Below are 11360 nucleotides of genomic sequence, written 5' to 3'. Positions count from 1 at the left end.
CCCCCATCTGATGGCCAACCCTGCCGCCCCTGACCTTGCCTCGCCCCACCCAGTGAACCACGCCCCTCTCTTCTCTGCTTTTGTCCGTCGAGTGCTCCCTCTGCCAGTGCCTTGTGAACAAACACCACATTGCCACTCCATCGCTGGCCCAGAAGCAGGCACCGTTGTTTCCCAATTCAGCAGACGAGGAAAGTCAAGTTTAGAATAAAAAGTGACTTTCCCCGAGGTTCCCCCAGCTAGGACAGAGCGGAGTCAGGGCTTGAACCCAGGCCCGTCTAATTTGAGACTCCGATCTTTGAATCGCTCCGCCCTTGTGGCAGGACCTGAAAACTGAAATGCCCCCAGGCAGGTGGTATAAACAGCAGAAGGCAGCCGAGCGTGAGGCAGTAGGGAGTGGTGGGCACTGTGGCATTTAAAGGAACACCTGTCCCTTGACTCCGGGCGGTTGAAGACAAGTGGACAAGCTAGATTTGTTTTTCAGAGAAGCTGAAAATCCCAATATTTTGTAAACTCACCTGATGGGAGATCTTTTAGGTACAGGGCGGGTCAAGGGCAACACAGTTAGCCATCAGATGGCCTTCTCGTCTAGGAGTCTGTGATTTCTGTGCTTTTCTTTCTCCTTTGGGAGGCAACTTCTAGCCCCACATCCGAGCATTCCCTAGCCCCTCTCCTAGATCCCTACAGTGAGCGAACTCTGACTGCTGCCCCTTCTCTCAGGGACAGGGATGAAGGGCTCTGAGGAAGTGGGGGGAGAGGGGGGCTTGCTCCATGTTTCCCCACATGGGGTGGGCAGCAGGTAGGTTGAGCCCTTTTGGAGGAGGCAGAGCTGTGAGCCCTAAGGGCTTCCCCGGTGGTGCTTGTGTGTTCCCTCCACCCCAGGGAGAAGGGCCGTAAGGAGAGAGAGACGCTGCAGCAGATGGCAGAGGTCACGCGAGAGGGGTTCCGCCTAAAGAAGATCCTCATCGAGGACTGGAAGAAGGCTCGGGAGGAGAAGCAGGTGAGGGACCCCGTGGGGCCGGCCCCGGACAGTCTGGGCCCTGAGGCCTGGAGTCATAGGCTGGTGAGGCTGGGTGGGATTGACACCTGCCCCGGACTAGTGGAGTCCTGGGGCCAGTTACCATCTGTGTGTGCCTTGGTTCACCCATTCGTCAGCTGGCTGTTTGGTCATTGGTTAAGCCGTTACCAGGTGGTGGTCGGCACAGGTCTTGCACAAGGCCTTGGTGGCAGGCTGAAGTGGGCTTAGAGGAGTGTCCTCCTGCATCCCAGAACAGGAGGGACGCCTCTCTGCACCCTGGTGCCATCATCTGTAAGATGAGGCTGATGACCATGTGACCTCCCCGTTCTGGGGGCGGACTCAAGACATTGTCAGAGCAGCCGGGTTAGTTCCATAGGGTGAGTGCTGCAGGGGCTGGGAGAAATCGTGTGCCCAGGCATGTGTCTCTTCCTCCCCTGCCCACCACCCCCTTGGGCTGTTAGACGGGTCAGAGTCCTCAGCACTGCCCCTGGACTTCTGCCAGACTCTCCGCATGAGGGCTTCAGCTCTGTTTTTCTGCCCAGGGAAGGTTCTGGGTCTTTCTCCCCTCCATGCCCTGGCTGGTGAGGCCCCTCTTGAGGTCGGTGGGGAGGGGCAGTGAAGTCCTTTCTGAATTCAGAAGATCGTGAGGGAGCCAGGCAGTGAAGTTGGCTCCAAGTGAGTTTTGCCCTCCTGGGGGCGGTAGGAGGATCCTGGGAGCAGGCCAGGCTGAGATGTGGGCCAAGGTCTTAGGAGGAAAATGATCCCGTGGCGGGGCTTGGCCTAAGACCCTTCAGCTGGGGGCCCCATCCACACAGCACACTCGTTCCTTCTTGAAATATCCACAGAGGCCCAGAATGTGCTGTGGTGTAGTGGGCATGAGACTGGAAACAGACCTGGAATTGCCTCAAGGGCACACTGTCCACTGAGAGGGACAGATGCCAAAGGGACACCCAGGGCCCCTGGAAAAAGGGTCGTTTGGGTTGGGGCTATAAGGCAGAGAGGAGACTCGTGCCCAGTCTCCCTCCTCCTCCCACCTGTCGTGGGGGCAGGAAGCAGGGACGGCTTCTGGAGGAGAAGGCCTCTATCTAAGCTGAAATCTGTGGGCTAATTCGGAGTTAGCCATGCAGAGTGTTCTAGGCAGAGGGAAAGCATGTGTGAAGAACAGGAGGCAGAGAACCTTTGGGGAATCTAAATGTTGTCGGGGTAGTTGGAGCCTACAGGTCAAGATAGTGGGGAGACAGCCGGGGCTGGAGCAGTGGGCCTGGTTATGCAGGACTGGGGGGGCTGCATCGAGGTGTTCAGGGTTCTCTCTGGTGAGCTCCGGGGAACCACAGGGAGGTGTGTGCTTCGGGAAGGTCACCTGTGGCCACCCTGTGGCGTAGAGGCAGGGAGATGGCGCTCAGGAAGAAGGCAGAACAGAAGGAGAGGTGGCATCTTGCCTTTTGCCCACCCAGGAAAAGCTCGCTGAGCTACAGGCTGGAAAGAAGTCCCTGGAGGACCAGGTGGAGATGCTGCGCATGGTGAAGGAGGAGGCCGAGAAGCCAGAGAAGGAGGCCAAAGAGCAGCACCAGAAGCGGTGGGAGGGTACGTCATGGGGTGGCCAGGGCTGGCCCTTGTCTTCTGGCTGGGCAGCGCCTGGCCCCGGGAGCGATGCTCATACCTGTTGGCTCTCGTGTCCGCTGACTTTGGATCGTGCTGCCTCAGTCCTCCGTGCGCCTCATTGTCTTCGCCTGTGCGTTGGTCATTGTATTCGAAAGTCATTCGTAGGAATAATCTGCAGCCTAGCAGAAGTGATTGTTTTTCTGAGAGGAGGTGCTGTTCTTTCTGCCAGCCACATGGGAACACTACCACTGGGGGATCCCCTGAATCCAGAATGAAGGCTGGAGGCCCCTCCAACCTGTCAGGCAGTGGGAGCGGAGGTGTGAGAACAGGCAGGGTGATTTCTGGTCCAGCCTCTCCTTAAGGGGGCCACCCTGGGGTGGGGTCACAGCTTAGTTGGGCGGGGGGGGGCTTTCCCATTCTCCCCACCTGGGGCTTTGATTCCCTCTCTGTTGTCTCACAAATTCTCATCAACACAGACCTCCGGATTTGCCGGGAGCTTCCATGTCCTTTAACCTTCCTGAATTGCTCTTTGGCCTGGCAATTTATGTCACTTTGGTTGGTTGAAGATGGTTTCTTATGCTCTGTCCAGCATTTTCTTGCTTTTGGCAGGTTGTGCTGCCATTCTGGAAAATCGGGAGCCTTGGCAGTCTGGCCGGTGGGGGTCACGCTGTGGAAGCAGGCTAGATGGGCGAGGTGGGGCAGAAACCTCCTCCAGACTAGTTAAAGGTCCAGGCATTACAGGAAGGATTTGGAAGTGTGGCCCTGGCTACTCCCTGGGCTGGTGACCGGGAGTCGGGCAGCCTGTCTCCGAGTCCACCCTGCTGATCTCTTCCATCTCCCTGGGCCCCTGCTGCATTCTTTGTCCCTTTCTCTGTCTGCCTTGGTTTCTCATAAAATCGGTAATCCAGTAGCTCATGCAGTGCTCGTGGGGTTTCTGCTGTGTGCCGGGCACATCCCAGGTACCAGTGGTTCAGCACTGACCGAGGTGGAGATAGCCCCTGCCTGCTGAGAGAAGGAGGGAGCCAAGCAGAGGACACAGGTGCAAAGGCCCTGAGGCAGCCTCATGTCTGGTTTTTAAGGGCCAGCAAGGAGGCCGTGTGGCAGGAGGGAGGGAGTGGGGAGAATCGGAGGGGTGTGGGAGAGAGACCAGGGCAGGGCCTTGGGGACCGCGGGGAGGACTTAGGCTTTTACCCCTGGTGAGGTGGGAGCCATAGAGGATTCTGAACAGAGGAGGAACAGAAGCCAGGAAACCAGGGAGGAGCTGACCACATTGGTCCAGGCAAGCGATGGGCTGGGGGGGACCGGGGGGGGGGGGCACAGGGATGGAGAGAAGTGGGCCTGAAGGCAGGCTGAAGCTGTTTGTGACCCCGGGGGCAGGTGAGCAGGAACCCCAGTGGCATCTGCAGCCTCCCCTCCTTCCCTCAGCAGAGACTGTTTCTGCCCCTAGACCCTGGCTTCCACCCTCCACTGCTTTTGGGAGACCCTGGACTTTGTTATCTTCCCCCTTTCTGGGGCGGCGTCCAGCTGGTACCTCTCCTCCACCGAGAAGCACACTCGGGCCCCGCCACTCAGACAGCTGTCCCCAAGCTCTGCCTTCCCCCCCAGTGCTGGGAAATCGGAGGTCTCTTCTCTCTGTTCATCCTGATGGAAGCCAGCTTCCTAACCCATCCTGTGGCTCTGCCCCTGGCCCTGCTCTTCGCCAGCCGGGGAACTGCGGGCAGGTCCCTTCGGCCAGCCAGCCTCACGCCCTCACCTGGGAGAGGGACGGTGCCAGCCTGGTCTGCTGGGGCGTGGCGGGCTCTCTGGGGGTGAAGCACAGCGTGGCAGAGGGAACCCTGCTTGTCCCATTGGAGACGGCTGAGCGGAGGCCCCGTGTACACCAGGAGCTCAGTCGCTGTGGCCGCTTTCTCGTCCAGCCCGACGAGGTGGGGGTGAGGCCAGCGGAGGAGGCACCGCCCTGGGCCCCCAGGAAGCCTTCCTGGTTTGGCCACACCCCACCCCAGTCTCCATCCTGACCTTCGTGTTGGAGAGCGGGCCTGGGGTGCACGGGCTGCTTTACATGGGGGCCTCCCAGACGTGGCCGACCTCTGCGTGATCTCCCGCTCACCCTTGCACAGTCGCTGCGAGCCCCTGCTTGTTCAAACCCAAAGTCCCAGGGTGTCCTCAAGCCCCAGCCCCCATGTCTGCAGACCTCTCAACTCCCTGCTTCGGGGTCTCCCCACTATCTGGCACTTCTCGCCTCCTCCTTGGCCCCCACCCTGGCCAGCCTTTGGCAGCTCCTGGCTCCCGTCCCTGGTCTGTGCTCTTCAGTGGCCCGACTCGGCACCCAGGGCAGGGCCAAGCACACGGTGGGACACATGGGGTGTTGGGGCAGGGCAGTTCTCAGGGTGGCGGGTGACGGAGCCGGGTCCTCCACAGAGCGGCAGGCCGCCTCCAAGGCCCAGCGGGAACAGGAGCTGGCGGCCAACGCCTTCCAGGAGCTGGACGACGATATGGATGGGGCGTGAGTCTACCCATCCTGCCCTGGGCCTGAGGTTCCCTCCTCCCACCTCCCCCTACCCTGTGCCTGAGCCCCACCTCCTCAGCATGGGTCCTTAGCTAGTCCCAAACCATATCTGGTTGGGACTAGCTTGCTGTCCCCTTACTGAGCCCCTGCTTACTCAGGTATAAAGTAGGTCCAGAAAAACCCTGAAGGTAGATGAGGGAACCCCCCACATGCAAGGAGTCAGGTGAGGTAGCTGGGGGGTTCCATTACCTTTCCCAAGCCTATTCTGTGGCTTGGGTCACTTTGACAAAAGCCAGACCCCTATTAATCCCACTGTGCCCCTGACCTTGCTGGCTGACCCAGGCTAATGGCCGAGTGGTGGGTGAGCTGTCGGGAACATGGAATCTCTGTTTCTCCTTCGAGCCCCTTCTGGGCTGTGGAGTCCTCAGGACAGGGGAGAAGATGGGACTGGGCCCCCTCTGACCCCCACCCCAGAGTTCACCTTCTCCCAACTTCTGCCTCCCCTCCGACTTTGAGTCTGGGCAGGGGCCCTGACAAGGCGGGGGAGCAGGTAGCGGGCCCAGAGCCAGTGGGCCTCACCGCCCTGCTGGCCTCTCCCTGTGCCCCTGCAGGGTCTCGGTCACCGAGCTGCAGACCCATCCGGAACTGGACACCGACGGTGACGGGGCACTCTCAGAAGGGGAAGCTCAGGTACCCCATCCTTCTCCTTGCCCTGGGACTCGTAGAGGTCTCATTGCCCTAGGGTGACCTCAGGGCCAGGGGGCGGGGGACAGGCTGGCCCTGGGCTGCTCCCAGGGCTGCTGGGGTGCCCAGGATGGCTGATGCCACTGGCCTGGCCTGGGTGAGGTGAGAGGGTAGCAGCCCAGCTCTCCTCCCTGCCCTTTGGGACCTGGGCACACCACACGGGTGCTGTGGGGGCACCTGGTTAGGAACGCGCCAGATTTCCCACCCACCTGGCCCCTCGTGCTCCCCTGAGTGTGTGCCCCCCACCCTGCTCTGGCCTCCTCGCGGGCGGCCTTGGCTCTCTGGCCTAGCTGCGGCTGGCTCCCTCTTGTTGGCTCCTTCCCTGTCCTGCCTGGGCCTCTGCCTCTTCCCAAGGGCCCAGCGACCTCTGGTGCTTGTGCTCTGGAGCTCCCTCTGCCTCTCTGTCTCTCAGTTTCTCTCCCCGGCCGCTCAGGCCCTCACCCCTACCTGCTCCCCTGCTTCTCCCCTCCTCTGGGGCCCGCCCTCTTTCCCACAGGCCTGTGCTGCCTGCATCCGGCCGCTCCGCCTCAGCGCCCAGGCCTGGCTGGGGGGGGGGGGGGTCAGGGCACCCCCCGCTAGAGCGTGCCTGGGGCACAGGGCCGGGGGTGGGGCGGGGGACGTGGAGGCCCCGATCTTGACACTGCTGCCAACACGCACACAGGCCCTGCTCGGGGGAGATGTGCAGACTGACGCTCCCGCCTTCTATGACCGCGTGTGGGCCGCCATCAGGGACAAGTACCGCTCCGAGGTCAGCGGGGGTAGGAGAGGACATGCAGTACCCCTCCCTGCCCTGCCCCCGCCAAATGCCTCACAAAGAAACTGCCTCTGCTTCTGGCACAGGGCCATCCTGGCCAGCGGGGTCATCCAGGCCCCCTCCAGGGAGGGCCCCCCCATCAGCTGTCTGTCCCTCCAGGCCCTGTGGGAGGGGCCGAGACACTGAGGCTGCCCGCTGGGTGATGGTGTGAGCTTGGACTTGAGCCCCGGGGAGGCGGGGGTGGACCACCCGGCCTGTGGCACCGAGTGCCCGCACACCCACCAGGTGCTGCCCACCAGCCCTCCACCTGTGCCTTCTGAGCCTGACCTGACAGAGCCCAAGGAGGAGCAGTCTCCAGTGCCCTCGCCGCCCATGGACGACGAGGAGGAGGAGGAGGAGGAAGAGGAAGAGGAAGAGACGGAAGAGGAGGAGGAGGAGGAAGATTCCCAGGTGCAGGGGGAGCAGCCCAACGTGTGTGTTTGCAGGGGTGGGGGGGGAATGACTGGGTGGGGGCTGGGGCACTTGCCGACTCTGCCCCTCTGCCCCCCAGGAGGCCCCGCCCCCACTGGCCCCCCCCCAGCCTGCGGCCAGCCCCACTGAAGAGGACAAAATGCCGCCCTACGATGAGCAGACTCAGGCCTTCATTGACGGTGAGGGCCAGGCGGAGGGGGGGGGGACCCCGCCCGAATCCATGCTCCCCGTCATCCACACCTGCAGGGATCCTCGAAATGGGTCTCACTTGCTTCCCGAGATGGGCTTGCGTTGGCCCTGAGCGAGCCTGGGGAGTTGGGGCCGTCCTGGTGGGGGGGTGGGGGGTGGGTAGCATCTGAGGCCTGGAGAAACCATCACCACCCCGGTCGGCCCCCAGGGACCCTCCTGCCGCCTCCGGCTGCTGCTTGTTTGTGTCACCCCAGCAGGCGAGGAGCCCGCTAGGCCCCAAGAGTCCTGGTCCTCCTCCCTCCGGAGTGGAGAGCCTGGGCAGCTGGGCGGGGGTCTGCCCTGGGGCCTTCGGGGGCCTTCGGGGGCCTTCGGGGCCGGTCCTCACTCAGAGCAGGGGAGCCAGGGGAAGTGAGTGTATCCGTGGCGGCCCCTCCCTCTCCTTCCCGGACGGGGGTTGGGGCGCCTCTGACCTCCTCCCACCCTGCCCACCCCCTCCAGCCGCCCAGGAGGCCCGCAACAAGTTTGAGGAGGCTGAGCGATCCTTGAGGGACATGGAGGAGTCCATCAGGTAGGGGGGCGGGTATGCGGCCACAGCAGGGCCACGTTCCCACCTGCCACGCCTGCCGCCCGCTGCGGAGCTAGCTCCCTGGGGGAGGTGGTGACGGGGCGTTGCCGAGGGGGCCCCTGTAAGGCAGGGTGGCTCCTGCAGGGAGGGGCCCCACACGGTGGGGAGCCTGAGCCCAGTCCCCGAGTGGCCCTCCGTGGCCGGAGTGGGCCTCCCTGTGTTGTCCTGAATGAGGCTGTGGCGTCTCCAGCTGCCCCTTCACGGCTCGGCCTCCCCTTCCAGGAACCTGGAGCAGGAGATTTCGTTTGACTTTGGCCCCGGCGGAGAGTTTGCCTATCTGTACAACCAGTGCTACGAGCTCACCACCAACGAGTGCGCGCGCCGGGCCGGCAGGGCGGGGCCGGGGAGGGGACGCGGGGCAGTGAGGGGGCGGGCTCACGGGCCGCCAGCGCAGTTCCCGGGTGGGGGAGGGGTCATGGGGCAGTGAGGGGGCGGGCTCATGGGCCGCCAGCGCAGTTCCCGGGTGGGGGAGGGGTCATGGGGCAGTGAGGGGGCGGGCTTACTGGCCGCCAGCGCAGTTCCTGGGTCGGGGAGGGGTCATGGGGCAGTGAGGGGGCGGGCTCAGGGGCAGCCAGCGCAGTTCGAGGTGCCCGGGGGCCCTGTGTGTGGGCGCACGGGGGAGCCTGGGGTCCCGTGTCCCCTGCCCACCGTCCCCATCCTGTGACAGGTACATCTACCGGCTCTGCCCCTTCAAGCTCGTCTCTCAGAAACCCAAGCTCGGCGGCTCCCCCACCAGCCTTGGGTGAGTGGGCTCAGACTGAATCCCCCTCCCCCAGCTGCCCAGTCCCCGCCAGCACCGCCCCCCACCCTAAGCACCCTGTCTGCCGCAGCACCTGGGGCTCGTGGGCTGGCCCTGAGCACGACAAGTTCAGCGCCATGAAGTACGAGCAGGGAACGGGCTGCTGGCAGGGCCCGAACCGCTCCACCACCGTGAGTGCCAGGGGGTGCGGGGGGCAGGGGTTGTGGGGGCCCGGGCCCACCCGAGCCTGCCTGAGCCCCTGCCTTGCCCATCCCAGGTGCGCCTGCTGTGTGGCAAGGAGACCGTGGTGACCAGCACCACGGAGCCCAGTCGCTGCGAGTACCTCATGGAGCTGATGACGCCGGCCGCCTGCCCTGAGCCGCCGCCCGACGCGCCTGCCTACGGCGACCACGACGGCGACCACGACGAGCTCTAGCCCGGCTGGGCGCCGAGGTGGGCAGGGGGCTGAGGCTGCCTCGACTCGGGGCTGCAGCGGGGTCTGCGGAACACTTTTGTCCCCACCCGTCCGCCTCCATCTCCGTCTTTCTCATGTGGTCTTTCTCATGTGGTCTTTCTCTGGCTCCAGAACCTCAAGGCACGGAGATGTCCCCGGTGGGGCCGACCGCCCACCCCACCCTGTGGCCCGAGGCCCGCCCCCCCGGTGTGCTCAGCCTCCCCACAGGGGCAGGAGCCGTGTGGAGCCCCGTGCCCTGCCGGGGGTGGCGCGGCTGCGTCCCCAGGCCCCCGCGGTCTCCAAAGGTGGAACACAGGAGTTCGCCCGCCCCAGGCGCCCGGCCCCCCGCCCCCGCCCACGGTGTCTGCCTCCCTTCCTGGTGGGGATGAGTGACTTGACCTGTGACCTCAAAACAATAAACACCATCCCCCCCAACCAGGCTGTGTCTGCCTTGCTTTGCTCAGGTGTACACGGGGCCAGGGATGGGCGGAGGGGGGAATTCAGGAGAAGCGGCTTTCTGCAGATGGTACCCAGACCTTGTTCCCCATCAGGCTGGCTCCACAGCTGGGGTCTTACCAGAGCCTGATTCACATCTGAGCTGCCCCACGGGCGGTGGAGAGAAGTCCAGCACCACAGGGCAGACGGACCCCAGGCCCCTTCCATCTGGGCTTCTGCCCGTACCAGTTGCCCACCCATCCTGAGTCCCAGGTGCGTTGTGGGGAGGCCCCCGGGCTCCAGACGAGAGCCAGGCCCAGGGAGGGACGGCAGCCTAGGCGTGGCCGCATAGCTCGGGCCAATGACACACTCCCAACGCTCCCCACCTACCGGCACGGACAGCGGAGACCGTAAGATTCTGAACTTTTATTTTCTGGCATGAAAAGTACAAATAATTAAACAATTCCATGTAAAAGTCTGTTACCGCGGCCAGGCCTGTAATCCCGGTAATAAATAGTCTAAACGCAACGCAAAGTGTTCTTCTTGGGTTTTGGGTTTTTGTGATTTTTTTTGTCTTTTTTCTTTTTTTTTTTTTTTTTTTTTTTTTTTTTTTTTTTTTTTTACAGTTCTTTATCACCTCCAACATGGACTCTGTCGTGATTTGAAACCTTCTGAATAAATAACAGGATGAAGGGAGGGCTGGAGGGGCTGAGCCCCCATCCCACGGGCCCTGCCCCTGACCCCCAGGGATGTGGAAGACCCCAGGCCCTCCCCCGCAACCAGCCCCTGGGGTGAGGGGATGGCTTCTGGGGAGGGGGCCTGGCTGGGCTGAGTTCCGTGTTTGAGAAAAAGGAGTCCCCTCCCAGACTTGGGGGTGTCAGGGGCCTAGGCCTCAGTGGGGGGGAGGGTGTGTGTGGGGAGGTGCCCCCTCTGCAGAGCCCGGCTGCCCCAGGGTAGGGGACAAACCCAGCCCTTATTGCTCACAGACGCCTCCTGCACGCTGCCCACGTGTGCCCACGTGTCCCTGCGCTCGGAGGGCGGAGGGGAGAGAGCCCCAAGACACAGCAGAGGGAGAGGGGTGGACCCACTGGGGGTTGCCTGCCCTGCTGGAGGGGAGCTGGGAGGTTGGGAAGGACTTAAAAACCACAAGAATAAATAGGTTCGTGTATCAAGAACAAGCTAGGGTTTTTCACCAGCTAAATAGGACTGAAAAAATTCTCAAGACGAGCAAAAAGAATCCCATTAAGACCCCGGACGTCGCTGGCCGCGGGGACCGCCCCACAGAGCACACGCCCCCCGGGCGCCGCTCGGCTACCATTACTGTTATTAATAATTATTATTACTTTAATGATTCCATTTCCCCTTTTATAAATAAATTAGGCATAACCACGTCTCAGCAAAACTTAAAGAAACAAAGAGAACATCGTGGTTCCTTTAAACTTGCAAACTGGATGAAGTAACAGAAATATACACAAATGTCCTTACAGGGCAACAAGAATAAATAGTTAACATAGCAATAAGTTAAAACTACAAGAAGCTAAATTCGGCAAAAAAGTACAAGAAAGTTAACTGGTGCCAGTTTATGTCTTTTTTTTTTTCCTTTTTTTTTTAAATCTCTTCTGTGTGTTTTTTTTTCTTCCTTTTTTTTGTCGCTTTTTTCTCTTCTGTTTGTGTTTTTTTGTCGCTTTTTTGATTTTTTTTTTTTCTTTTTGTTCCTTGCAGCAGAAGCTCCACAGACGTTTACTAACAAACACCGGGAGGGGTGGGGGAGAGAGAGCTGGGCAGTCAGATGGGGCCATGGCCGGACACCAAACGCAGGGACACCG

The 11360-nt window shown here is 61.8% G+C and overlaps 1 protein-coding gene across 2 annotated transcripts in view; it reads left to right on the top strand.

Moving 5' to 3' along the window:
* PRKCSH (protein kinase C substrate 80K-H) overlaps window positions 1-9534 on the top strand; it is an 11420-nt gene extending 1886 nt beyond the window's left edge. Inside the window, exons 6-18 of one of the 2 annotated variants that reach the window (XM_021705123.1) lie at window positions 880-997; window positions 2470-2599; window positions 5036-5120; window positions 5735-5813; window positions 6529-6615; window positions 6907-7071; window positions 7172-7271; window positions 7780-7849; window positions 8129-8218; window positions 8574-8648; window positions 8737-8836; window positions 8923-9098; window positions 9232-9534. In XM_021705123.1, coding sequence (XP_021560798.1) covers window positions 880-997; window positions 2470-2599; window positions 5036-5120; window positions 5735-5813; window positions 6529-6615; window positions 6907-7071; window positions 7172-7271; window positions 7780-7849; window positions 8129-8218; window positions 8574-8648; window positions 8737-8836; window positions 8923-9081 — 1258 coding nt within the window. In that variant the 3' untranslated portion in view covers window positions 9082-9098; window positions 9232-9534. Of the gene's footprint in view, window positions 1-879; window positions 998-2469; window positions 2600-5035; window positions 5121-5734; window positions 5814-6528; window positions 6616-6906; window positions 7093-7171; window positions 7272-7779; window positions 7850-8128; window positions 8219-8573; window positions 8649-8736; window positions 8837-8922; window positions 9099-9231 lie in introns of both variants that reach the window. The other variant, XM_044913896.1, reaches the window with a different exon arrangement.
* Window positions 9535-11360: the final 1826 nt, after the last annotated feature.

Source organism: Neomonachus schauinslandi, chromosome 1 (genome assembly GCF_002201575.2).
Source record: "Neomonachus schauinslandi chromosome 1, ASM220157v2, whole genome shotgun sequence".
Lineage (NCBI taxonomy): Eukaryota > Metazoa > Chordata > Mammalia > Carnivora > Phocidae > Neomonachus > Neomonachus schauinslandi.
Note: the sequence above shows the minus strand (reverse complement) of the source record. Positions and strands in the feature narration are given on the sequence as shown.